Source organism: Juglans regia, chromosome 7, assembly GCF_001411555.2.
Source record: "Juglans regia cultivar Chandler chromosome 7, Walnut 2.0, whole genome shotgun sequence".
NCBI lineage: Eukaryota > Viridiplantae > Streptophyta > Magnoliopsida > Fagales > Juglandaceae > Juglans > Juglans regia.
The window spans coordinates 18,435,799-18,461,667 of record NC_049907.1 but is presented as its reverse complement, the minus strand read 5'-3'; the positions used below and the strand labels follow the sequence as shown (position 1 = coordinate 18,461,667).

Here is a 25,869-nt window from a genome sequence, read left to right as displayed (position 1 = left end):
ATTAATTATGAGCTCAATAATGCTCATGTTTTCCAGGATAATATTTGTTTTCGGATTCCCTCAGTTTTAGTCAAAAATATGTCTAAAATATTTTGACATGATAATTAGACAGTTTCGTAAGATTGACATGATAAAATTTAAATTTAATTTTTTTTTATAAATCAAATTATGTACATTCAACTTTTTTATAATTATTTTATAATTCATTTTAATTTAATTAATATAATCGTACCACTTCATTAAACAATAATAAAGTTATAAAATAATTGTGAACTAAATTTAGATTTATCATTTTCCATTGCAAATATCCCCGCTTTCACTTGTAGTGCCGCTAATTGATTGGTTGAAGCCATCTAGGAGTAGGTTAGGCAAATTAAGCAATATACATCAACCTGCTTAATTGCTTTGAGATACTCGCTCGAGGATATATATATATATATATATATATATATATATATATATATATATTTATACATTAAAAAGACAATTGAAAGACAATTATACCTGTTTTGCTTTTAGTTTATTTAAATATATATTATTTATAAAGTATTGCGTGAAATGTCCAATATTATATGTTGGAGTGACTTGGGAAAAGTCTTTCAGAGAATTAATTCTACAACTACCACGTCCATGTACATGATATCATCATGATATAATATATATATATATATATAGTAGACATGAATTACCGATCATTAGCGTACGACATTAGTTTAGGATGATGTGAAGACGTAGTTACGTATATATTAAAACCATTGTTGTTTTCCTAGGAATTTTGATAACTTAACTCAAGTTGTTAAGTTATTTATAACACAAAATATATTGATCAATTACGTGGATCAAACCTTTTTGGAATTAGTCATTGAGAAGTTAATATTGATGGGAGGTTTTAATATTAATGTATTTAATCTTAGTGAATATGGAAGGTCTTGAGGGTTTTGATGATTAGTACATTCGATCAGTTTTTTAAGAGTTTGGTTTTTATATTTTTTATAACCCTCAAATTATCTCCTATAAAACATATTTCTCCGTCATAAATAACACTATATATTAATGAAAGTTAATCACAGTATGTTCTTTAAATAAACTACTAATTTTAACATAATCTTAGTATATTGTCTATCCATTAATTAACCACATTGTGTGCATCACGTGGGTGAGGCTGATCTTGATCATGATGCATTATAAATGATGTAGACTCATCTGGCCAATAAATTAATTAAGCCTCAACTTGCATATATAAGATGGAGCAATCGAAGTGTCTTTCCATAATATTGTAAATGATACGCATGCGAGTGCTGCTGTTCTGTGAACATTAATTATATATAACAAGTTACAATCCAAACATTAATTTAGATTACTACGTCTTATCTACATGATAATACATAGTCCAAATCGGACTACACACGATAAACCGACACTACAAAAAAGTAATTGCTTATTTGCTGTTAAAATAATTATTTAATACTCAAATGAATCTATTATATCGTCCTAAATAATCATTTTCGTCATAAATAACTTGTCATTAATACTCATTTTTTTATAGTATTGATGTTCAACATTGCATAACCCTATGGTTAACATGATGATAAGCTATATTAAGTATTTTTTATTTTGATATTGAACATATTAAAGGAGAATCTATTTCTTTTCCTAATTTTCTATCTCGAGAATTTTTACAGGAAAAATCATGTCATTTGTAAAGTCAAAAATAAAGTTCAAATCTTCCTATGCTAGGCCACCATCTCCTCCCTATCCTTCACCTTGCCCTTCTGCAACTCCAAAACCATATACGGTATTGGGGACATTACCACAAAATATTAGATGATCTTACAATTCATTCTCATCGTTAACCTTTCTAAAATTCCTAACCTACTCCAAAGATGTTTCTCCTTCTTCCTCTACCCATTTTCAAATTATTAATCATCCATTATTATCTCAACCTTCTACATCCCCTATTATCATTAAAAATCATTGGCATCCAGTCTTCTCCATTGAATTTGAAATCCAACACTTGTTTGATCCCCAAAAATTACTTAATGCAATGCTTTTGCCAGACTGACATTATATCTCACAAAATATTAAGAAAACCCATTATTTTTGTGAATTAATATTAGTAGATACAAATTCAATTATTCTCTCGGAGATCCCTTGTTCTCTTCAAACTCAACTTTCTCCATCTGCATCTCCAATTATTGTATTTCATAAAGTCATCACTAAACAAGTTCTCACCTTGGAACAATGGGGAAAAATCCATTTTTAACAAGAAAATTTTATCATCCTTATGATCTGCCATATTATGATTATTATGATCATCAGCAGGCATGGACAAATATTTTTAAAATAAAACAAAAATTTGCGCCATTCTTGGTTCCTCCACTTCGACAAATTACAAGAGATCAGGACACTCCTGCGATGGGTTTTACTATAGTGAAATTATTTTGGACCTGAACCTCTTCTCCTTCCTCTCCTTCTCCAAGAAAGTCTTCAGATTTTTGCTTCACAAAATGATTATCCACTTTCATTAAAGCATTGTTCACCACTTCTTCTTTTCTTCCTTAAAACAAAATTAAATTGGATTATGAAGTGAGAATATGTCATCAAATCTCATCCCTCTCTAAAAAACATTATGTTTTTAGTCCGCCAAGTCCTTGTCAACTATATTTTCTGCACCTTCAATATTTTTTAATTAGATTCCATTTCTTTCATGTCCTCATTTTTCCCCATATCATTGTCTTGTATATTCATGTCCGTTGTCATCTCCTCATTTTTACCTTCTATCTACACTTTCTTTCAAACCCAAATTTTCTCACTAAGCACCTAATTTTTCACAGAGCGACAATTAATTGAATTATGGCCCTGCATTCTACATTTATAACAAAATGCAGGGAGAGTCTCATACACAATCTCCTATTTTCTACTAGTTGAAGCCCCTGGCGCACTGATCCAAAAATGAGGAAGAGGCTCCTTGGCTGCATCCATCTCCAAACATATTCGGACACCATCCATCCTAGTTGAACACCGAGTAGGATTATCCCATCGAATGAGACGTCCAATGGTGCTGTGAAAATTCGTAAGAAAGATTCATGATAGAAGTTTGGAGGCTAACTTGGTAAGGAGATCCAAACAAGGACATAGGACGGCTCTTCATCCTCTTGAAAATCAGGGGTCCCATGGAATACACGATAGGGAACTCCATTCATTTCATGTGATTCACGAGATAAGGCCTTCACAAAGTCAGATTCCATGGAAAACCGGATAAAAACATTTCGTGGACGCCTCATAGCAGAGACCATGGGCATAGCAGCCAAGCCCCATCGACTGTGAATAAAAGCTCGTATATTATCTAGGGAAGGGCGTTGGCGTAGAAATTTTAATACCATAGAGAAATAGAAGGGTTTTACCGGCCCAATAATTTCTTCCTTAGAGAATTGAAAGACAACTTCCCCATCCATGCACTTTGGCGCACTAGGCGCAACAACCATCTCTGGTAAAGGTTGAAGGATCGCTACCACTAGATTAGCATAAGACTGCCGACTAGCACTACCCTCCACAGCTGCCAACCTTATGTAATGATGGCCAAAATAATGTATTTTTCGTAACCCTATTAGAGCATCAAAATGTATTTTAGAAAACGTATTTTTCATAATCACTTATATAAATATATTGTCTATATGCAATACTTACGGAACTGCTTAGTTGTCCATAATGGAATCATTCTTTCTTGGTCATTTTATATTATTATGCGCAAGTTCCAAACATCAAGGCAAAAATTGATAGTATGAGTATATTATTATTAGGTTCTGCTTCCTTTTTGTTGTCTTAGATCATGTTGTTAGGATATATGTGGTCAACTCTAAATGATGGGATGGGGCTATGTTGCGTTTGAAGTTAAGGTGGGATGAAATATTTAATATAATATGCGCGCGTTGGGATGTAACGGTTAAAAAGAGAAGATCTTCTCTTTTTAATCTTTTCTATTTAGTGTATTTATAATGTATTGTAACAATTTTTTGTGTGTTTTAGGCTATGAACGCCTGCATACAGTTTCACAAGATTTTTTTTTTCTTTTGTAACAAACTATTTGCGACGAACTCTAGTCGCAGCAAAATTATAAGTTTTGTTGAAAATAAGTTTTTACAATGATTAACATACGTCGCAAAAGCTTTTAGCGTCGAAACACTAAATCGTTGGAAATTACTTATTTGGGGCGATTTTTACAATATTTGAGACGAACAGTTGTCGCTACAAAATCTTTTTCTCAACTATTTCTGATTGCTAAGGAATGCACATTTGAGGCAAATTTTCAACTAATTGCGACCAAACTATTTGCTACAAAAGGTATGTAATTGCAACGATTTTTCCTGTTCGCTGATTTTTCACAAAAATAACTAAACAATTCCAACCAACATGTGGTGATGGAAATAGCGACAAGAAAGCTTATTTGCGGCGATTTTCCAATGCGTTAGTGATGAAAACTTGCCCTGGGAAACGTCTGTTCCCTTGTAGTGATATACCTGTGTATTAAAAACCATTGTTGCTTTCGTAAGAATTTTGATAATTGTGGGGAATGGCCTTGATTGATTCATTTTATTGTCTAGTCCGTGCATGCATGGTTGGTCCCTATGTACAACCTAGTTGAAACTTGCAACTCATGATGCATCAACACTTGAACATATCTATGACGACATCGAAGAGTCAATTAATTAACTAAAACACTCACAAAAACTACATACTCGAGTTGTAAGTTATTTATAACACAAAATATTGATGGGAGGTTTTGATTGGTACATTCGATCAGTTTTTTAAGAGTTTGGTTTTTACACTTTTTATAACCCTCAAATTATCTGCCATAAAACATATATCTCTGTCATAAATAACACACTATAAATTAATAAGAGTTAATCATAGTATGTTCTTTAAGTAAACTACTTTTAACATAATCCACATTGATTTTGGATTAGATATATGCAGTATATTGTCTATCCATTAATTAACTACATTGTGTGCATCACGTGGATGAGGCTGATCTAGATCATGATGCATTAATATTATAAATGATGTAGACTCATGTGGCCAATAAATTAATTAAGCCTTGACTTGCATATATATATATTGGCAAAAAGAAGTGAGGCCGCGGGAAAAAACTTGAAAGAAACTCCAAGATTTGGCCAATGGAATCTTGAGTCAAATCTTTTTGATTAGGGTTTCATGGCCACCGTCGTTGTCCTTATGGCTTCAGCATTGACGTTAGGTCCTCACCAGCGATCATTTGTGGATATGGTACTTGATCCTCCATAACCTCTCCCTGAGGAGAACGTCCCTCTTCGGGTGCCACAGATGTTGGAGAGAGAAGTCTGCATTGTTTTCTCTAAGGAAGAACTAGATAGATCTGCTTTACTGTTTCCGTTCTCATTGGTGTTGAAATTTCTTCAGCAAAGGCCTTCATTGGATGCAATCCGGTCATTTATCCGAGTAAGATGGGGTCTAAGTAAGCAACCGATTGTATCTTCTATGCGGAAACCTAGAAATGTCTTTGTGCGTATGACAATTGAGGAAGATTTTGTGAAGGCATTTGCTAGGGAAAGTTGTGAAATTGATGGTGTTTCTTATAGGCCTTTTCACTAGTCTATTGATTATCATGAGGATTAAGAACTTATTAGGGTACCTGTGTGGTTAAACTTACCGGGTTTGCCACCGAACTTTTATCATGAGGATCTCTTGAGAAATATTACATTGCTGATTGGGAGGTTTCTTAAGAGAGGTAATTCTACCATATGTGTGACTAAGATGGATGGGGCCCGTGTTTGTGTGGACATGGATGTATCAAAAGATCCGCTCAAGGCAATATGGATTGGTACCCCTCATCATCCTCTCAGCTTTTATCAAGAAGTGGAATTTGAGACTCTCCCTGCATGTTGTCTGCATTGTAAAGTGCAGGGTCATAATGAACCAACATGCAAATGGAAAGTGAAGCAGAAAAAAGGTGTTAAACAAGGGAAGAAAGATGGGGGATTCGCTGGAATCTAGGTACAGAAGCCCAACAAATAAACTTCATCTGTTTTTCAGTTAAGAGAATCCAGTAAACAAGGGTATTTGGGTCCTCAAGATGCTGAGTGTAATACTCGGGCTGTCAACGAACATGCTCCGACAGGTAACGCTATTGACGTGCAAACAAAGCCTGTTGTTGTTGAACCTATTGTCACAGAGTCGTTTGTGATGAATTTGGAGCCTGTGGCTTCTCTCGGAGGTTTGAGTAAGGAAATAGAGGTACAGATTGGAAGGCAAGGTACGGAAGATTCAGTGGAGGAGACCCCGGCTGAAGTAACTTATCGAGAAAACAAGGAGATCACACCGCAACAATTTGAGGGAAGTAGGTTCATGTTCCATAGCCCAGGAGTTATTAGGGCAATACTGTCTGACTGTGTCGATGGTCAAACAGGTGGGACTGATCTCCTAGTAGGAGAGGTAGATTAGTTTGTAGAGGTTGAGGCTTGCTCGGAGAACGAAACTGATGGTGAAATGGAGCATTTGGCAAAAAGCAAAGTGGTGGTTTATGATTATGAGATTGTGAAAGAAACTGATGATAAGCGAAAAGCAATGAAGGAGAGAATTTCTAAGAGGGTGGTTCGTAAGCCCTCTAAACTGAATATTTGATCATGCCTTTTATTTATTGGAATGCTAGAGGCTTAGGGACCTCAAGAGGAGATTAAAGTTGTTGCAATTGCTAAACCCATGTTGCAGGAGTCCCGCTTGGCTTTATGGAAGGAAAGACTGGGATTTGAGAATTGTCTATCAAACGATGCTGCGGGTGGTAAGCTTTGGATTTTTTGGAATCAAGTTGTCAACCTCTTGATATTGTGTATGGAAGATCAATTTGTTTCTGTTAAGATTAATTATAATCTGCAAGAATTTTTATTGACAGTTGTGTAAGCGAAATGTTCTTACATGGGAAGACGTAGATTTTGGGATTCACTAGCTAATTCAAGGTACTCCCAGTTGCCTTGGATTGTGGTTGGTGACTTCAACATTATTCGTATGGGCGAAGAGAGAAGGGTGGGTCATCCACGCTTAGCTCTGGCTATGGAAGAGTTCAATGAGTGGATAGAAGCTAATGGTCTTATGGAGATGCCTTTCTCTGGGAATTTGTTATCTTGGTGTAATGGTCACTATGGTATGTCTAGACAATGGTGAGGTTGGATTTGGTCTTGATGAACATTAATGTTTTAAATGAGTTCTTGGAGGCAAGAGTGACATACTTAGCCAGATCTTCTTCTGATCATTCTCCCATGGTTATAAAGTTAGAGTGGGATAATATTCGATATGGCTTCCCATCTTTTAAATTTCAACAAATGTGGGTATCTCATGAGCTGTTCTTTGAGTGTGTTATGAGGCCCTGACAAGTGGATTCGGGGTAGGAGGTTGGAGGCCTGGTGAAGCTTATGATTAAACTCAAGAGATTAAAATTTGTTTTGAGAGATTGGAACAAGCGAACGTTTGGTAGAACTGAGCGTCATATAGCTGATCTTGAGTTTCGTATTGGAGGTTTAGAGATGTCATTGCCGGATAATTATTCGGTGGAAATTGAGGATGACCTTATCGCATCTAAGGTAGAATTATCAATGTGGAATGAGAGAGAGCAAGTGCGTTTGTCCCAAGTGGCTAAGCAGCAATGGATAACTAAAGGGGAGGTAACTTCAGAATTTTTCCGTGCTGTTTCTAAAAGGAAAAATCAAGAGATTCTATCAACGTCATTACAAGATGGTTCTATTCTTTCTACTCCCGAGGATATACATAATGGAGTTGTCCAATACTTTCAGTCTTTCCTTTCTGAAAATGGTAGTAGTCGTGCACTGCCTGATTTTTCTAGGTTGGTGCAGCCTATTGTCTTAGAACTTGAGAACAAGGGGTTGTGTAGCCTCCCTTCAGCCCAGGAAATTTTTGAAGCTCTGGATTCCATTATGGTGGATAGTAGTCCTGGCCCTGATGGTTTTAGCGCAGGATTCTATAAGTCATGTTGGCATATAGTGGGTCCGGATGTTAATGAGGCAGCTATGGAATTTTTTAATGGGATTCCATTACCACGGTTTTATAATGCAACATTTTTGGTGCTTATTCCTAGAGTAAGCAATCATACAAGCTTTGATAAATTCAGGGTGATCAGTTTATGCTCCTTCTATCAGATTTGCTCAAAAATTTTGGTGAATCGACTCTCGCCTATTCTCCATAAGATTATATCTCTGGAGCAAGGTGCGTTCATTACAGGTCATAGCATATATGAAAATATTAGCTTGACTTAAGAATTAATTCATGGATATCCACAAGCCATGTCACAGAGGGAGTGTTGTGTTGAAAATTGACATGGCAAAAGCTTAAGATAGTGTGTCTTGGGATTTCTTGCTGAATGTGTTGAAGGCCTTTGGTTTCTCTGATTTTTTTTCTTGGATTATACATCAATGTATATCATCATCGTGGTATTCTTTTGTGCTTAATGGAATCCCTAAAGGTTTCTTTAAAGGAGGAAGAGACTTGCGCCAAGGGGATCCAATTTCGCCTTATCTATTCATTTTGATGGAAGAGGTCTTGACCAGGTTGATAAAGAAGCAAGTTGAATTAGGCAAGATTGTTCCTTTTTCTCATCCAAGAGGTACTCCTGTTATTTCACATCTCCTTTATGAGAATGATATTATTTTGGTTTCAAATGGAGGAAAGGCATCGTTGAGGGCAATTTCAAATGTCTTCAAAGTATATGAAGGGTGGTTGGGTCAGGTTGTAAGTAAGTGTAAGTCCTCCATTTATTTCTCTAAACATATTTCAGCATCTCGAAAAAGAAGCTTGCTTAGAGTCTAGGGATTCTTGGAAGGAAACTTTCCTTTTGTGTACTTGGGAGCTCCAATTGTTTCAGGGAGATTATTGGTCAGGCATTTTGATTTTATAATTCAAAAGGTCCGAGCAAGGCTAGAAGGTTTGAAGGAAAAAATGCTATCAAGCGGGGCTAGGTTGTTGCTTATTAAACGTGTTATCCAATATATGCCGATTCACTTGCTTTCGGTGTTGAACACTCCGAAATAGGTCATTAATAAACTTCATTCCATAATGAGCACATTTTTTTGGGGTAGCATTGATGGCAAGCCAAAGAGGAAATGGTACGCATGGAGGGAGATGTGCAAACCAGTATCTGAAGGAGGCTTGGGCATCCAGAATTTATATGAAGTCCAACAGTCTTTACACATGAAATTGGCCTGGAATTTGCTGTCTCAATCATCTCTTCGGGCAGATTTTTTTTCAACAACATATGTACCAAATATGCATATAACAGAAATTGATTCGAATAAAGGAATGAATTTTTGGAGAATGATTGTGAGATGTATTCCTTTGGTTTTGGAAAAGTCAAGGTGGAAGGTTAGAGATGGTAAGATCTCATTTTGGAGGGATAACTGGTCGGGTTTGGGTTCTCTGGTTGCTACGCAAGCAATTTATGAATTGCCGAATCTATAGTTGTTTTTCAGGTTGTTGGGTAATGAGCAAGCTGTAGAGATTGTTGAAAGGCATGGTAGAGTTAAACCAGGTGTTGATGCCCTCATTAGGTTCCCGAACAGTAATGGTAAGTTCTCAACTAGTATACACTAGAGTGCATTCATACTTGGGTTCCAATGTTTGCATGGGCAAAGTGGATTTGGCATCCAGCATTACCAAAGAAAATCTCAGTTACAATGTGGAGAGCTTGGCATAACTGTTTACCAATTGATGAGGAGGTTCGACGATTGAATATCCCCATGGTATCAAAATGCAACTGCTGCTTAGCTGGACAGGAGGAAAATATTGATCATATATTAGCTAAATCAGAGCTGGCTAAACAGGTTTGGGCGAGATTTCTTTCAGTAGTTGGACTGCCTGCTTTGCAGGGAAAGCCATGGAGGGAGATAGTTGAGTTCTTTCACATAAGGGTGAAGATGTCTGTTAAGGGGGGTCAACTGATTGGTATCCTGCCTACCATAATTTCTTAGAGATTGTGGTGGAGAAGATGTCAAGAAAGAATGGAGGATAGATGAATTTCTCTTGATTTAGTAATTGTTGCGATTAAATTTTGGCTAGTTTGGGTGGCCTTGAAAGTTAAGGAGTCCAAGAGAATAAGTGCATGTGATGAAACCGTGTTGAGGAATTTGCAAATTCCTTTTAAATTTGCTCCTAATAATAGAGTAAAATTTGTTCAATTGAGGAGACTGGCAGTAGACTTCATGAAATTAAATATTGATGGATGCTCTATGGGGAATCCAAGTGAGGTTGGTGCTGGTGTGGTGATACAGAGCTCTAATGGTAAATTTATTTGTGGCTTTGCTAATTTCCTGGGTAAACAAACCAATAATGTTGCAGAGGTACTAAGTATCTTGCATGGCCTTCGAACTATGAATCTAATGGGGTATAGAAAGGTGGAAATAGAAATAGACTCAAAACTAGTGGTGGAATGGTTGAAGAAGAAACGTTGTAGTTTATGGTATTTGGAGGATTTTTGGGAAGAGATAAGGTAGAGATTGGAGGGGATTCAGTTCTCTATTAATCTTATTTTTAGAGAATCTAATGCCATTGCGGATGTTTTAGCAAAAATGGGTACTAAAGGTATGAATAAGTTATGGGTCGGTAGTGATGGGATTCCAGCTTCAATCAAAGGTTTAATTAGACTTGACATAGGAAGTGTTCTTTATATTCGTGTTTGTTCATAATGATTCTTGTAATTTTTTCATTGGTTGTCTTTGATTACTTTAGGGGAAACAAGTGTTCCACTAGGTTGATGTTTTTTTGTTTTATTTGTAAGTCCCCAGCATTGATGAACTGTGTATATGGTATTCCTAAGTCATAAGGACTCATTAATAAACTTGGGCTGGGATCACTCATGAACGTGTGATCACTCTCTCTTTAAAAAAAAATATACGATGGAGCAGTCGAAGAGTGCCTTTCCATAATATTGTAAATGATACGCATGCGAGTGCTGCTATTCTGTGAACATTTATATGCAACAAGTTACAATACAAACATTAATTTAGAATACTACATTTTATCTACATGATAATACATAGTCCAAATCGGACTACACTTGCTAAACCCGCCACTACAAATAAGTAATTGCTTATTTGCTATCAAAATAATTATTTAATACTAAAATGAATCTATTCTTGTTGTAAATAACCATTTTCGTCATAAATACTCATTTTTTTTGTAGTGGCTGATCTTAAACATTGCATAACCTTATGGTTAACATGAATTTCCCTTGTTAAATGCATTTGACCATCACATTACATATTTATTTAAAAAGATCTCATAAAAATAAATCTCACATATGGACTTGGCTCAAACACATCAATTTCAAAAAGTAGAGTTATGCAATAACTCTTTTCTAAACTAAACATTCCTCTTAGGAAAATGTTAGTGGAGCTCCTCAAACATATTGCTTGATTATTTTAATTTACTTATTTTTTTATTTAATAATAAAGAAAGTGACTATTAGTAAAGTTGTATATTTATTTTTTTATTTTTTTAAGATTAAAAATGTTAAAAAAATATAAAAAACAAAATAGTGGTACAACGTCCCACTAGCAGCACCCTTCCTCTTAAACTTGTTGTAAGACCACAGCCAGCTCAAGGCGCCTTGGCAACTTAGGCCCTAAGGGCCCCTGCTAGTAGAAGGCCTCAAAACTCACCGACTATATCTGGATATGTAGTCCACCTTTGCTGACAAATAGGTGTCCATTCCCAGTCGGCGAGTGTATGCTCTTTCCCTCCCATGCAGGATCGCAGAAGTCATCCAGAATGATCTCCTGCTCAACAAGTATATGCCTCATTTTCTGAGCATGAGCTACTCCGCTACTTTGGCCGGCTTGATCTTTCTCACGTTTGCTTCCGCTGGTTGTCATTAGTATACTGTTTAATCACAAGGAAAGTAAGAAAAAATAATTGTGTAATTATATTATTGAAGAATTATACTATATTGAACTAAATTGAAATAACTTGTTCGAACAAAACATATTTTGTTCGAACTAACCATCTGTAATGTAACTTCACAGTTCAAAATAGGAAACTATTCATTCGAACAGGAAATTTGTTTTCATTCGACTGCATTTAATTTGTTTGAACAGAAATATATCTATTTGGCAACTGAGAGTTCGAACAACTTAGAGTCTGTTTGAACGGGAACACTCCAAACAACCATAGCTGAGTCGACTCATCCCCAAATGAAAAAACTTAGGATTCTTGAGAATCCTTGGTTCTAATCGATAGAAATGATTAAGGAGTGAATCTCTATCATTTCTATCGATTATTTTGATGTTAGTTGGCTGGAAAACACCAAAATGAGGGATTTTTTATTTGAAATCCAACCCCCTCAAAAACAACCCATTCGAACAAAAAATTAAATAATAGAATAGGAGAAAGGACCAATACCTCTTAGAAATTCAAATGTGGGCTTGCTACAGTGGATTTCGTGGCGGAGTTGGGGCTGCAAGAGTTTTCGGGCATTGCGTGTTCTAATTGGAACGTAAATGGCAATCTATTAGAACTGGGTATATGATGTCTGTGATATCTCGCTCGAATGGTAAAAAACGTGATTTGAACAGTTATTATATACATAAATGTTGTTCGAACAGACAGGGTATCCGTTCAAACAGTTATTATACTAATATATTTCTAATTATATTACCAATAATACTATATAATAATACTAATATTACAAAGTACAAAAGTAAAAAAATAATACTAATGTTAGTATTATAATACTTATATTTAATATGCTTATACTATTATAAACACTTATAATATATTTAGTATAATACTTAGTCTTACTTATAAGTAACTTATAAGTATATTCTATAGTGATAGTTAGTATATTAATAGTATCTTCTACTACTACATATATTATAAGTATATTATATAGTGATGCTTAGTATATATAGTACTTAGTATATTATTTGTAATATACTTATACTATTCTATATTTATAATACTTGGTATATTACTTAGTATATTACTATTATAATACTTATATTTATATATAGTAGACATTATACCGACCGTTAACGTAGAACATTAGTTTAGATCTTGTGAAGTAGTTACCTGTGCATTGAAAACCATTGTAGCTTTCGTAAGAATTTTGATAATTGTGGAGAATGGCCTTGATTGATTCATTTTGTTGTCTGGTCCGTGCATTCATGGGTGGTCCCTATATACAGCTTGGTTGAAACTTACAACCCATGACGCATTAACACTAATCACTATATATGATGATATAGATCGATTATGACAACATCTGAGTCAATTAATCAACTAAAATACTCACAAAAACTAGATACTCAAATTGTAAGTTATTTATAACACAAAACATATCGGTCAATTGAGTGGATCAAACCTCTTGAAATTAGTCATTGGGGACTTAATATTGATGTGAGGTTTTATTGTATTTAATCTTACTGAACATGGAAGGTCTGATTAGTACATTCGATTCAGTTTTTAAGAGTTTGGTTTTTACATTTCTTATAAGCTTCAAATTATCTGCTATAAAACATATTTCTCCATCATAAATAACACACTATATATTAATAAAACTTAATTACAGTATGTTCTTTAAATAAACTACTTTTAACATAATCCACATTGATTTTGGATTTGATATATGCAGTATATTGTCTATCCATTAATTAACTACATTGCGTGCTTCTCGTGGATGAGGCTGATCTAAATAGGACTGTTCATCCGGATTCTGGCCTGGGAACTTGGGTATACCCAACAGGAGCTTGGGTTTCAAACCCTGGCCAGAACTCAAACCTGATTAGCTCAGATCAGACCCAGGCCAAAACCTGGATGAATCATGGGTATTTTAAAACCTGGATTCCTAGTTGAACCCGATTTTTTTTTATTTATTTTTAAGTTCAGTTTCAATGTTTTTAATCTTTTGATGTTTACGCACAACTTATCTCCATTCTCCATTGTACCAAGTGAAAACGTTTGACTCTAGTCCATTGTCCATCATTGTCCATTCTCCATCGTACCATGTGAAAGCATTGTACTCTAGTCCATTGACTCTATCCCCTAGCACTCTAGTCTCTAGCATATCAATACGCAAAATTACAATATATGAAATTACATATCAAAAGTTGATTACATAGAGCCACCAATAGATTTTTTGTTTTTTAATAAATAACATAGAGCCACCAATATATAATATGTCTGCTTCATGCAATGCATTCCACCACAGTTGAATTTAGTTTATGCACAAGAGACAAAACATAACTATGATAAAAGTACGTATATATCTCGGAAAAAGCAGCCTAGTTTCTGTCTTTATGATAATAAAGTAATATGGGAATGAAAGCTGGAAAGCATGCACGACTTTCCAAATTCAAAGGAGTACTCTTTCATTCTAGTTAATACTTGAACATTCTGATGAATTTCCTGTCTCAGAACAGCCATTGTTAGTCCAAGCTTATCTACAATATGTATTCAACAGAAAGGTTTGTGATTATTTGGATGCATGTACATGCATGTTGAAACAAAATCAATATATTATCTGAATTATTAAAAATTATTAACAAACCTGCTGACATTTTAAGTAAAGATATGAAACCTAATCCTATGACTTAAAGCTACATTAATTAACCAAAAAATAAAGGTGAAAACTGCAACTCAGTGGCATGCATGATTTTGGAGAATATGGTACCAAAGCCATAGAAGAGCTTCCTATTATTGTCACGCAGGGCCAGGAGAAACCAACCCAGTTCATGAAAAGGTTAGCCAAATCAGCTACACAAAGGAACGTGAAGTGGGAAACCAAGCCCATCATTATTATCATTCTATAACTAGTAAATGAAATAAAAGGAACAGTAAATGCAAGATATTTTATTACTTTAATTTACAATAGATGGGAATAGGGAGGGTTTAAAAGTTACAAACATGAGAAGACTTCTAACTTTAATTTGCAAAACTTTCCTATGGAGGATTAGAGAAAATGCAGGATATAAAGCTAGAAATCTTTTACTTGCAAGCTTGTTTATTGGCATACTAAACATATTATTATAAAAATACGTAGTATTATAGTGACTGTTGTGTGTGTACACCAAGTCATAAATATCTAATGCCAATAAAATTAAGTATATGGTTTCTGATAGGCAGAGAGAAACATGTGATTTAGCTCTCAAGAACACAACCGAGTCCCCTGCATCCAGCTTCTTGTGGTTCACGAATGTGCTCCACCCAGTCGTCAATAGAGTATAATGGCATAAAAGACTTCAGATAGCAAAATAACAAAAAAACCCCATGTTTATACCCATGTTTAACAGCATATACTTTATCCAGATCTATCAAAGATTCTTCCATTCAAATACTTTCATCATAACAGACCCAAATCAATAAAGTAATAATAGGAAAAAACCCTGAAAAAACTATTATAGAGAAAGCAAGCCAAGACCAGTACTACTTGTCGGTCCAAGGGTGCGTTTTGTTTCTCATATTCATTTTCTGTACCACACTCCATTCTAGGTCATTTTCATTTCATTTTATACACAAATGTTACAAAGAAATATTTATTGTGTTACCCAACTCACAGAGAACAAACCTTGAGGTCAAGATGATGACAACATGAAGGCATCGAAGATGATGAGGTCACGAGGATGGTGGGTTTTCTTCGATTGGTACTGAGGGACGGAGCTTTGCTCGACAGAGATGCTACGGTTTTAGCATGTGAGACGAGAGAGAGAGAGAGAGATGGATGGGAGAGTTAGATGGATGTGAGATTAGAGATGAAGTGGCATTTAGGGTTACAACTTACATCTCTTCCAGTTTATACAAACCCGGGGCAGAACCGGGTGTTTATTATGGAACCCGGGTTCATACCTGGGTCCAGACCGAATGAAACCGGTTATTACCATGCGGGTTCCGCCCTGGATTTGACCCTAGCCGAAAACCGTAACCAAAACCCGGATATCCACGTTCTAGACCAGGCCAGGAAAAAAATACAGTCCGGATGAACAGTCTTAGATCATCTAGATCATGAAGCATTATTATAAATGATGTAGACTCATGTGGCCAATAATTACTAAAGCCTTGACTTGTATACGATGGAGCAATCAAAGAATGCCTTTCCATAATATTGTAAATGATACGCATGCGAGTGCTGCTGTTCTGTGAACATTTATATTCAACAAGTTACAATCCAAACATTAATTTAGAATACTATGTTTTATCTACAATCCACGGGTATGTTTATCACTTTTTAAATTGATATTTATGAGAAAGTGATGGCCAATTTGAGGTACGTAGTTCAAATAGCTTAAATATTGGAACAACTCAAATAAACCAGAGTCTACATCTAAGTCAAGGTTGTGTTTAGTTGGTGCAGATCATCAAACTCACTCTGCATCTTTATATATGTTGTTTATCCTTTTAGCTTTTTCGTGGTAGCAAAGAGAGACGAAGGAAGCGATTATCTGCAGCGCCGATCAGGAATGTAACCCAAAGTAAGTTTCATTACGGCCTTGATCTTTTTCGTGATGATTAGATTGGATCTAAATCTTTTTTTTTTTTATTACTTAATGGTTAAAGAATTATCTTTTAATAATGTTGTGCACTTGTTTCTAAATGTTTAAGGGTATAAGAAAATGAATAAATAAAAAAATACAAGAGATTGGGTTTTTTTACACAAATCATTGTCTCAAAAAATCCAAATTTTGTCTCAAAATGTTTTTAGAGACAAAAGATTTCGTCTCTATTTTGTCTCAAAAAGTTTTTAGAGATGAAAATTGATTTTTGTCTCAAAAAATTATTTTTAGGAACGAAATTAGATGGAACCATTCAAAAGCGTTCGAACGGATTTTGTTTTTTGAGATGAAAATATTGTTGTCCCTAATTGTCGTTCGAACGCCAATAGGCCCGTTCAAATGGATTTTTTAGAGACGAAATTTTTTTCATCCCTAATAATTGTTTGAACACCAATAGGTCGGTTTGAACGGATTTTTTGAGACAAATATTTTCATCTCTAATAGTCACTTGAACGTCAACAATTACATTCGATCAGATTTTTTGGAACAACAATATTAGAAATATGCCAACAATATTCTTATAATATATAATTTTATTTTTATTTTTTATATTTACAATCTCAACAATATGAACTATTATTAAATGAAGTTAAATACTTAGAAAACATAACCAAATAACTATAGCAACATACATAACTAAATCACAAAACTACACGAGTTCGTGAGAGGGGTGGTGCATATGCTAGTGGAGGGGCTTTGCAGATGGGGACTTGTGGCGCGGTGCACGATGTAGACCCGAGAGAGAGAGTGTGCAAGGGAGAGAGGGGGGTTGCAGGATCTGAGGGAAGAGATCTGGCCAACGAGGAGGAGCTGATGATGTCGTTGGCGACGAGCAGCAGCTGTGGTCTGGGATACAACGGTGACGTGGAGAAGTCGCGAGAGAGAGCGTGTGAGGGAGAGAGAGGGGGCTGTGTCAGGATCTGGGGAGGAGATCTGGCCGGCGAGGAGGAGCTGATGATGCCATCGGCGACGAGCGGCAGCTGTGGTCAGGATGCGGCAGTGACGTGGGGAAGTCGAGAGGGAAATCGTAGAGGAAGGGGCTGCGGCTGGAGGGGAGAGGAGAGAGGAGAGAGGGAAGAAGGAAAAATGAGGATTCTAGGATTTTTTCTTGACTATTTAATCTAGCCTTCATCATCTAAGATTCTTAATCTAGATTCAACGGTGGAGATTAAACACTTTAAAATAACTACTAAAATAGATAAATAAGAGTATAAATATAGTAAAATTATTTTAAAACCAACTTTAAATTCTAAACATGATAATCTTTCCTTATAATCTGCATTTGAGTAGCTGATTAGATGGAATTTATGATAAAAACATAAAAAAATCTAATCGTTCGAATGGAAACTATCTTTGTTTGAACGAAGTTTATGAATTAAAAAAAATGGCACATTCCACTTCCCGGGCAATATTTGGCGCATTAGAATCAGATAGTTCGAACATGGTCGTAATTGTTCGAACATATTTCTTACAATTTGAACATATTTTTTCTCGTTCAAACTAATATAACAATATGTTCAAATGAAATACACACAGTTCGAACAGTATAATAAAGCGTTCGAATGGAATCTACACCGTTCAAACTAATATAACAATATGTTCGAACGAAATACACATTGTTCGAACGGACATCATTTTTTGGGACGACTACTTTCGTCTCTAAATTTTCTTGTTCGAAGAAAAATTATTGTTCGAACGGTGGGACTGTTTTTGGGACGAAATCTAAATTTCGTCCCTCCCTAAAAGTCAAAAAATTTTGTCTCAAAAAAATTTTATCCCTAAAAGTCAAATTTGTTGTAGCATGAACATTTATATTCAACAAGTTACGATCCAAATATTAATTTAGAATACTACGTTTTGTCTACAATCCACGGGTATCTTTGTCACTTTTTAAATTGATATTTATGAGAAAGTGATGGCCAATTTGAGGTACGTAGTTGAAAGAGCTTAAATATTGGAACAACTCAAATAAACCAGAGTCTACATCTAAGTCAAGGTTGTGTTGAGTTGGTGCAGTTCATCGAACTCACTCTGCATCTTTATATATGTTGTTTGTCCTTTTAGCTTTTTCGTGGTAGCAGTGAGAGACGAAGGAAACGATCATCTGAAGCGCCGATCAGGAATTTAACCCAAAGTAAGTTTCATTACGGCCTTGATCTTTTTCCTGATGATTAGATTAGATCTAAATCATTTTTTTTATTACTTAATGGTTAAAGAATTATTTTTTAATAATGTTGTGCATTTGTTTTTAAATGTTTAAGAGTATAAAAAAAATGAATAAAAATAAAAAACTTTTTGCCCATATCGGAACTCATCTCGTCCTACACCTTTTTAGTACTGCACTGCTTGAAAAGAAATGTCGATAAAGTTTGAAAGAAAATGTTAAAAGGGTGGCTCATCGAGAATTCCTACCGAGTGATCCTCGCGACAAGGCAGTTTGCCTTTTTTTTTTTTTACATATATTTTTTTCACATTCTTAAAAATTTTTTAAAAAAATTTACAGTATTAATAATTCAATTTTTTCAAATTTTAAAATAAAAATAATATTAAAAAATAATATTCTAAGAATATTTTATTCAATTTTTAACTTTTATCTCTTCTCATTTCAACTCAATTCACTATATATCCAAACCTCACCTCATACTACATGCATGCATATAAAAATAAAAAATCAAAAAAATTTCTATATCATGATTAATGTATAAAGTCGCTTGGTAACTAAAAATGAATAGAAATACTATAAAAATGCATGATTTATCAATCTTGAAAGGGTTTAACTACTAAATCAGTTATTGTGGTCTCTCTCTCAACTCTGAAAAATTGAGTAAATAATGTATAACTACCTCGGGTTGGTTCAGGGCACTTGCATAGTCCAAATTGGACTTCACTCCCTAAACCCGCTGATGTTCAACATTGCATATATAACCAAATGGTTAACATGAATTTCCCGTGTTAAATGCGTTTGACCGTGACGTCGATCTACGTATTTATTGAAAGAGTTTTCGTGAAAATAAAGATTGACCTGAATAAGTTATATATGTTAGATTTATTTTATAATAAAATTTGTTTATAATTTTATATAAAGAATTTATCCATTATAAATTTTATATATTATCAGATGTATGCTAAACTGTCTAGGCCTTGAGCCGGCGTTTATCTAACAAGAAATGTAAGAGGAATGTTTAGGTGGAGTTCTGATAGTTAGGTAGAAAAGAGTACTTGCATGCATAACTTCACTTTTGAAGTTGATGTGCATGTTAGGAAAATGATAGAGCCACCACTGGCGACTCTGCTTGAAATTACCGTTGGTTTTATCATGTATTTTTTTATGTATTTTTTTTATAATTATTTTTATATAAATTTTTAACAATTTTAAATATTTAAAAAAAATAAAAAAATAATAATATTATTAAAAAATACTTCATTAATCATAAAGTAAAAAAAAAAGAAATTATTTTTTTATTTTACTTCGTGATGAAGAAAGTATTTTTTAATAATATTATAAATTTATTTTATTATTTTAAAATATTAAAAAATATTAAAAAAGTTCTATAAAAAATAACTGTAAAAAAAACACATTAAAATACACATGCTAGAACCAGCGGTGGCTCTAGCATTACTCGTGCATGTTATCACATGACACGGTTCTAGGAACCTGTGTCACCTACGGTTCATATTTATTTATTAAATTATTATTGAAAAATATTTTAAGTTTATATTTCATTCACAGTTCAAGTTCATGTTTAGTCATATTATATATTCAGTTCAAGTTTATGACGTCTTTAGATTCTGCTTCAGGTTTAACAGATTCTGAAGTGTCGAGATATACAACTATATAGTTACCTACCGCTATTCATAATAGATATAATAAGGCCCCTGCTGGTAAAAGACCTCAAAATTGTGAAAGAACAAATGAAAATAAATAATAAAGGATTGAGAGAGAAATGTGGCAGCCATAAATAATGTTAGGTATAAATTTTAAATAGGCAAATCATATATAAGTTTTTTATAAAAGAGTAAGTCATATTTAAAAATAATATTTTTTTTTTATATACTTTTTAGGGTGTAGTACTCTATTTTTTTACAAAGAATTTACATAGACCTTATCTATTTTAAGTTTGTACAAATTATTTCTCTAATATTATAATTGTAAGCTCCCTGACTTGACATATGACTTTAGATATATCAGCTTTCACAGTTCATCTTTCACTCTTTCTAACGTTTAGATTCTTTGGTTTCCATTTTCTTCTTGAATTATTTTAATTTTCTATTTACAGAATATTATTGATTTTATTTGGCTATTCTTATATATGAATTTAGTCTCCCCTTAGATTCTCTTCATCTTAAGCTCTTTAGTGTATTTGAGTTTCGATAGAGTCCTAATTGGAAATACTATATCATATTTAAGTAGTTGGGAATATTGTTAACTTTAAATAAATTTTAAATGTTTACATATTTAATAAAATTATTTAATTTTTATTATTATATTAAAGATAAAAGGGGCCTCCCTCCTGATCTTAATTTTCGCTTATGCCTTATTTTATACCGAGCCGCCCGTGTCAGACATTGCTTTCACCATACATTCGCAAATCACAAATATAATTATATATAGAAAAGGGAGCGATATGAGAAATTTTCAGAGGTCAAAGCTACTTCAATCATCCCAGATAGGTATATATAGATGGGGTATTTGACTCACATTTCCTTCGGTATATATAATAGTTTTCTGCATTTTGGAAACTCTTATGTCGAGCCTTTTATCAGAGAGCAGTAGAGGAATCATTAAGCAAGCAAGTTCATTTCCTTTCGCTTATTAAAACACACTGAAACATTTGGCCAGTTTTTTCTGTTCTGCAAAACCTAATGAAAGAAAAAAATTGTTTACATTACTTAGCATCTCTACGTACTTTTCAATATTCACTTTAATTATAGGGTGGAATTATTTTCAAATGGTCTATTCATCTTCTGAGTTGCTAAAGCTGAACTATTAATTTGAGAAGTAGTACTCCACGGTAGAAGTATTCCGGAAAGTTATAAGATCAATTGGTATATAGATTTTACAGTTTCAATAGCTTGTTTTCGTATTGCCGTTACAATAGTCACTAGATAATTCTTCATTAATTATTATTATTTTATTTTTATCAATTCACAGTGTTCTTCTGACTTCCAAGTGTGTAAGTAGATCTATTTTTCTTTTTAAAATAAAAAGCATCTAAGATTTAAGAGCTTCACAAAGAATTGATAGACAATCTAAATTACCGGCCTGATTCCATTAACTCTCCTTTTACCGGAGTAAAATTCCCAGTACTCAATTCATCAGCTTCTTTCTCACCTAATCTAGCTGTTTTTCCACTAGCCAAGGAATTGTCTAGTATTTCCAGTAAGTTCAGGTGATTTTTCCGTTTCTAAAGTCGGAATAAATATAAAAAATAATTCCCACCATGAAAAACGGAACCTAAGCCGCGCGCAATACTAGAAATATCACTCAGCCAATTGTATTGTCTAGGCAAAATAAATGGAAAAGAAGCACCTTGATTATATTTATATTAGTGGAAAGGTTTTTCTTAGATGCATGTCATTTTTTTAATGGGAGCTTTTATAAAATTAGTGAAATTTGTATGCAAATACTTGAAACGGATCTTGTACCATGTCTCTAGAATATAAACGGATCTTCTACATTTTTATCATAAACTTGTTAATATTAGTGAGAATTTGTATGCTTTGTATTAGGATCAGAGAGTTGCACACAAAATCATGGGTAGAGATGCTCTCTCCACTCGTATTGAGGCTATTGACAAAAAGCTAGCTGGGACTCCAATTAATGCTGAAGAGCATTCTATATTTAAAGTGCACGAGCTGTTACTCAAGGTAAATGAGAAGGCTTACAAACCCGTTCTGCTTGTGATCGGTCCTTACAATGACCATGGCAAGGTTGGGCATGAGTTTATGGAAGAGCATAAACTGAGGTATCTCAAGCAAATGCTTCTAAGGAGAAATGAACGTAGTGTGAAAGATTACATCAGTGCCTTGAGTTATTTGGAAGAAAGAGCCCGGAATTGCTATGCCGAACGCATTAGCCTGAAAAAAGATGAGTTCGTAGAAATGATGCTACTTGATGGGTGTTTCATCATTGAGCTTTTCCGAAAGTGTCAGATGCCGCATCTAAGGGATAAGCATGATCCAATCTTCCAAATGTGCTGGATGCTTGCCGTTATAGCTCGTGATCTTATATTATTTGAAAATCAACTTCCATACTTTGTTCTTACTAAATTGTTTGAGATGAGTGCGAGGGACCAGACACCGCTTCCTAGCCCATCCATACATCCTGGAGAACACACCATCAATATTGAGCAAAACAATGAAATTACCTGTCTTGAAAGCTCAACCTCCGTAGATCAAAGAGTCCAGATCAGACGACAACTTGTTGATCTTGCCATTTCTTTTTTATCTGGGTCATTACCATTTCAAGATTCGGATGTTGAAGGATCGAGGTCTTATTCAGCCGAAAAACCATTTCGACTTTGTCGGATGCATAAGGCTATCACTCCTCCACTCGCAAAAATAGTACATGAGCATCTAAAGGTTGGAGACATATTCAAGAACGCAGATTTTAAGCATCTACTTGATCTAATACATACAATGATCAAGCTTTCAGTACTTGATATGGAACTAGATCGTGCCATAGAACGTCAAGAGGTTGGAATCAAATTCAAGAAGGGAGTGATATTTAAGCATTTATTTGGCCTGATAAGTAGAGTAGTAAGTCCATTACCTGCAAAAATGGAAAACATGAACAAGGGCATATGTTGTGCCATCGACCTACAAAAATCTGGACTCAAATTCAATATGACAGAGATATTTAAGTTTCCATATCGTCCGAAGAAGATTGAAGACTGGAACTCAATACCATATGGAATAGAGCTTCATGAGGCTGGAGTTGACTTCAAGATGGCAAAGAAATTTAGGGATAAATTTAAGGAGAATAAACGCTGGAAGTTAATACCTGATGCCATTGCATTTCAAGACGCTGGAGTTGAATTGGAGAAAGCAATGAGATTTTCTTATCCACTCGGTCTAAATAGGAATGAGGACGGTAAGAAAAAACTTTGCGGAGCCATATTCAAGATGGTAGAGAAATTTATGCCCCTATCTTTTCTAAACAAGATTGAATACTGGAACTCAATTCCTGAAGGCAGAGAGCTTAAAGAGGCTGGAGTAGAATTCAAGAAGGCAAAAAAATTTAGGGATACAAAAGATATGATAAAGTCAATACCTAATGCAACAGAGCTTGAAGAGAGTGGAGTCAAATTCAAGGCGGCAAAGAATTGTACCACGTTTGCCATTCAGTTTAGCAATGGGGTATGGGAAATTTCGCCTTTGAGAATAGAAGATGACACTGAAACTTTTTTGCGAAATCTAATTGCATTTGAGCAATATGATCCATACAATGATTCGAATTATGTCAGCGACTATATTTGCTTCATGGATGATCTCATTGACTCTCCAAAGGATGTTAAATTACTCCGTCGGAAAGGAATCATTGAAAATTGGTTGGGTGATGATGAAGTTGCTTCCATCATGGTTAACAAGCTTGGCCGCCATGTCGGCATTTCAACCAGCAACTCCATTTATGCTAAAACTTCCATTGATATGATCAGACATTGTGCCAAACGCTGGAATGAATGGAAGGCAAATTTGAGGCACAATTATTTCAATAGTCCTTGGGCTTTACTTTCAGTTTTGGTTGCTATCTTATTGCTCGGACTTGCAATTACACAAACTGTGTTTTCTATTATTAATTAGGTTTTCATGTAGTGTCTTAATCTTATTGTTCTCTTAAGTTAATTTAATATAATGTTGAGTTTAATAATATTTTAGAAATTAAATGAGTTATGTAGTTCCTCACCAAGTCTTTTGTTGGAGCTACAAATCATCTTTTATTGAATAATAATGTGGAGGACACATATAAAGGAAGATTGCACAAATCATGGACAAGTCAGCACAGGAGATCTCCAGGCTAAAATCATGTTGTATATAATGTTGTCATCCCTACAATCATGCAATGTATATTTGTAGCCTTAATAGTTGTGTATTTCTTAAAATAGAATTGTAGAGCTATGTATATAACTCTGGTTATACTACATCAATGAAAAGTGTGGGAAAATTTCCATTGAAACCTTATAGTCTTAATCGCTTATATGGTATTAGGAGAGCCACTCTCTCACGAGCAACCTGTAATGCCCCGTTTTTGGAGGTCTGGAGAGTTAGCTCTAAATACTTAAAATTAACTTAAATAACATAACTATAAGTTCCATAAAATATTAATCCATTTAATCAATCCAAAAATCTAAGTTCCTCCATGGCGACAATAAAGAAATTCCCAATAACATAAATTAGACATTCTCCAAAAATTCAAAAACATCCTCAACTCATCAAATTAAATGCCCGAAGAATAAAACAGTTTACTAACTACGACTCTCAAACAAGCATTTTTACCCTCTGGCACTTATTCCACTACGATCATCACACCTTGCTAAACTTTCTACTCTTGTTCTCCAGCTGAACCATCAAAATTATCTGAAAAACAATTGGAGATAAGGGGTGAGTTATCAACAACTCAGTAAGCAGAGAACATATACTAGTGTGTAAACATGAGCATTTACAGAGTTTAGAATACAGAACAAAAATATTTTCTTTCAGAATGCAGGATCATAATAATGTTTTCAAAATGCAGTGTCAGAACATGTTACAAAAAATATTAGAGCGAAAGTTCGAAAATATTCATAATCAAAATCCTTTTGGCATAGCATAAACTGAAATATCACATCTTATCTTATCATATCAGAACAAATATCATGTTTAACCCCCGTGGTAGGGTTGTGCAAACCCCGGTAACTAACCGAGCAGAAACAGAATGTGAATCTTCCCCTTATTCATTCTCGAAGCCCCGAGTGTGCACATCGGAAAGACCACGCAGAAAACCACTTTGTTTCCAAAGTGGGTGCACCAGAAACAGAAAAGTTAGTACCAACCCAAACAGAGACCACAGTTTTACACCCGTGGAAAGGTCTGAACAGAACAGAAACAAAAATAGAATGTTTTGCCAGAGGTTTTTAGAAATCACATCAGATCATATTAGAGTACAGAAAATCTTCAGAACAGCACAAAATCATATCACAAAACATAATTTTTGCACAAAATTTCATATTCGCTCTCTTTGCATGATCAGAAATAGAATGCACAAAATTAGCTCATGTCTACACCAGTCATGACAGAAAATATTTTCTTT

General features: G+C 34.5%; 1 protein-coding gene and 1 long non-coding RNA gene across 2 annotated transcripts; both read left to right on the top strand.

Moving 5' to 3' along the window:
* The first annotated feature begins 16,412 nt into the window (after positions 1 to 16,412).
* Positions 16,413 to 22,387, top strand: LOC118348988. The gene is made up of 3 exons (XR_004801908.1): positions 16,413 to 16,499; positions 18,645 to 18,714; positions 22,311 to 22,387. It is a non-coding gene; the product is annotated as an uncharacterized LOC118348988 (long non-coding RNA).
* Positions 22,388 to 22,475: 88 nt separating this feature from the next.
* LOC118348888 lies at positions 22,476 to 24,383 on the top strand. Its single transcript, XM_035691438.1, has one exon. The coding sequence runs from the start codon at positions 22,527 to 22,529 to the stop codon at positions 24,381 to 24,383; it is 1,857 nt and encodes a 618-aa protein (XP_035547331.1). The 5' UTR covers positions 22,476 to 22,526.
* Positions 24,384 to 25,869: the final 1,486 nt, after the last annotated feature.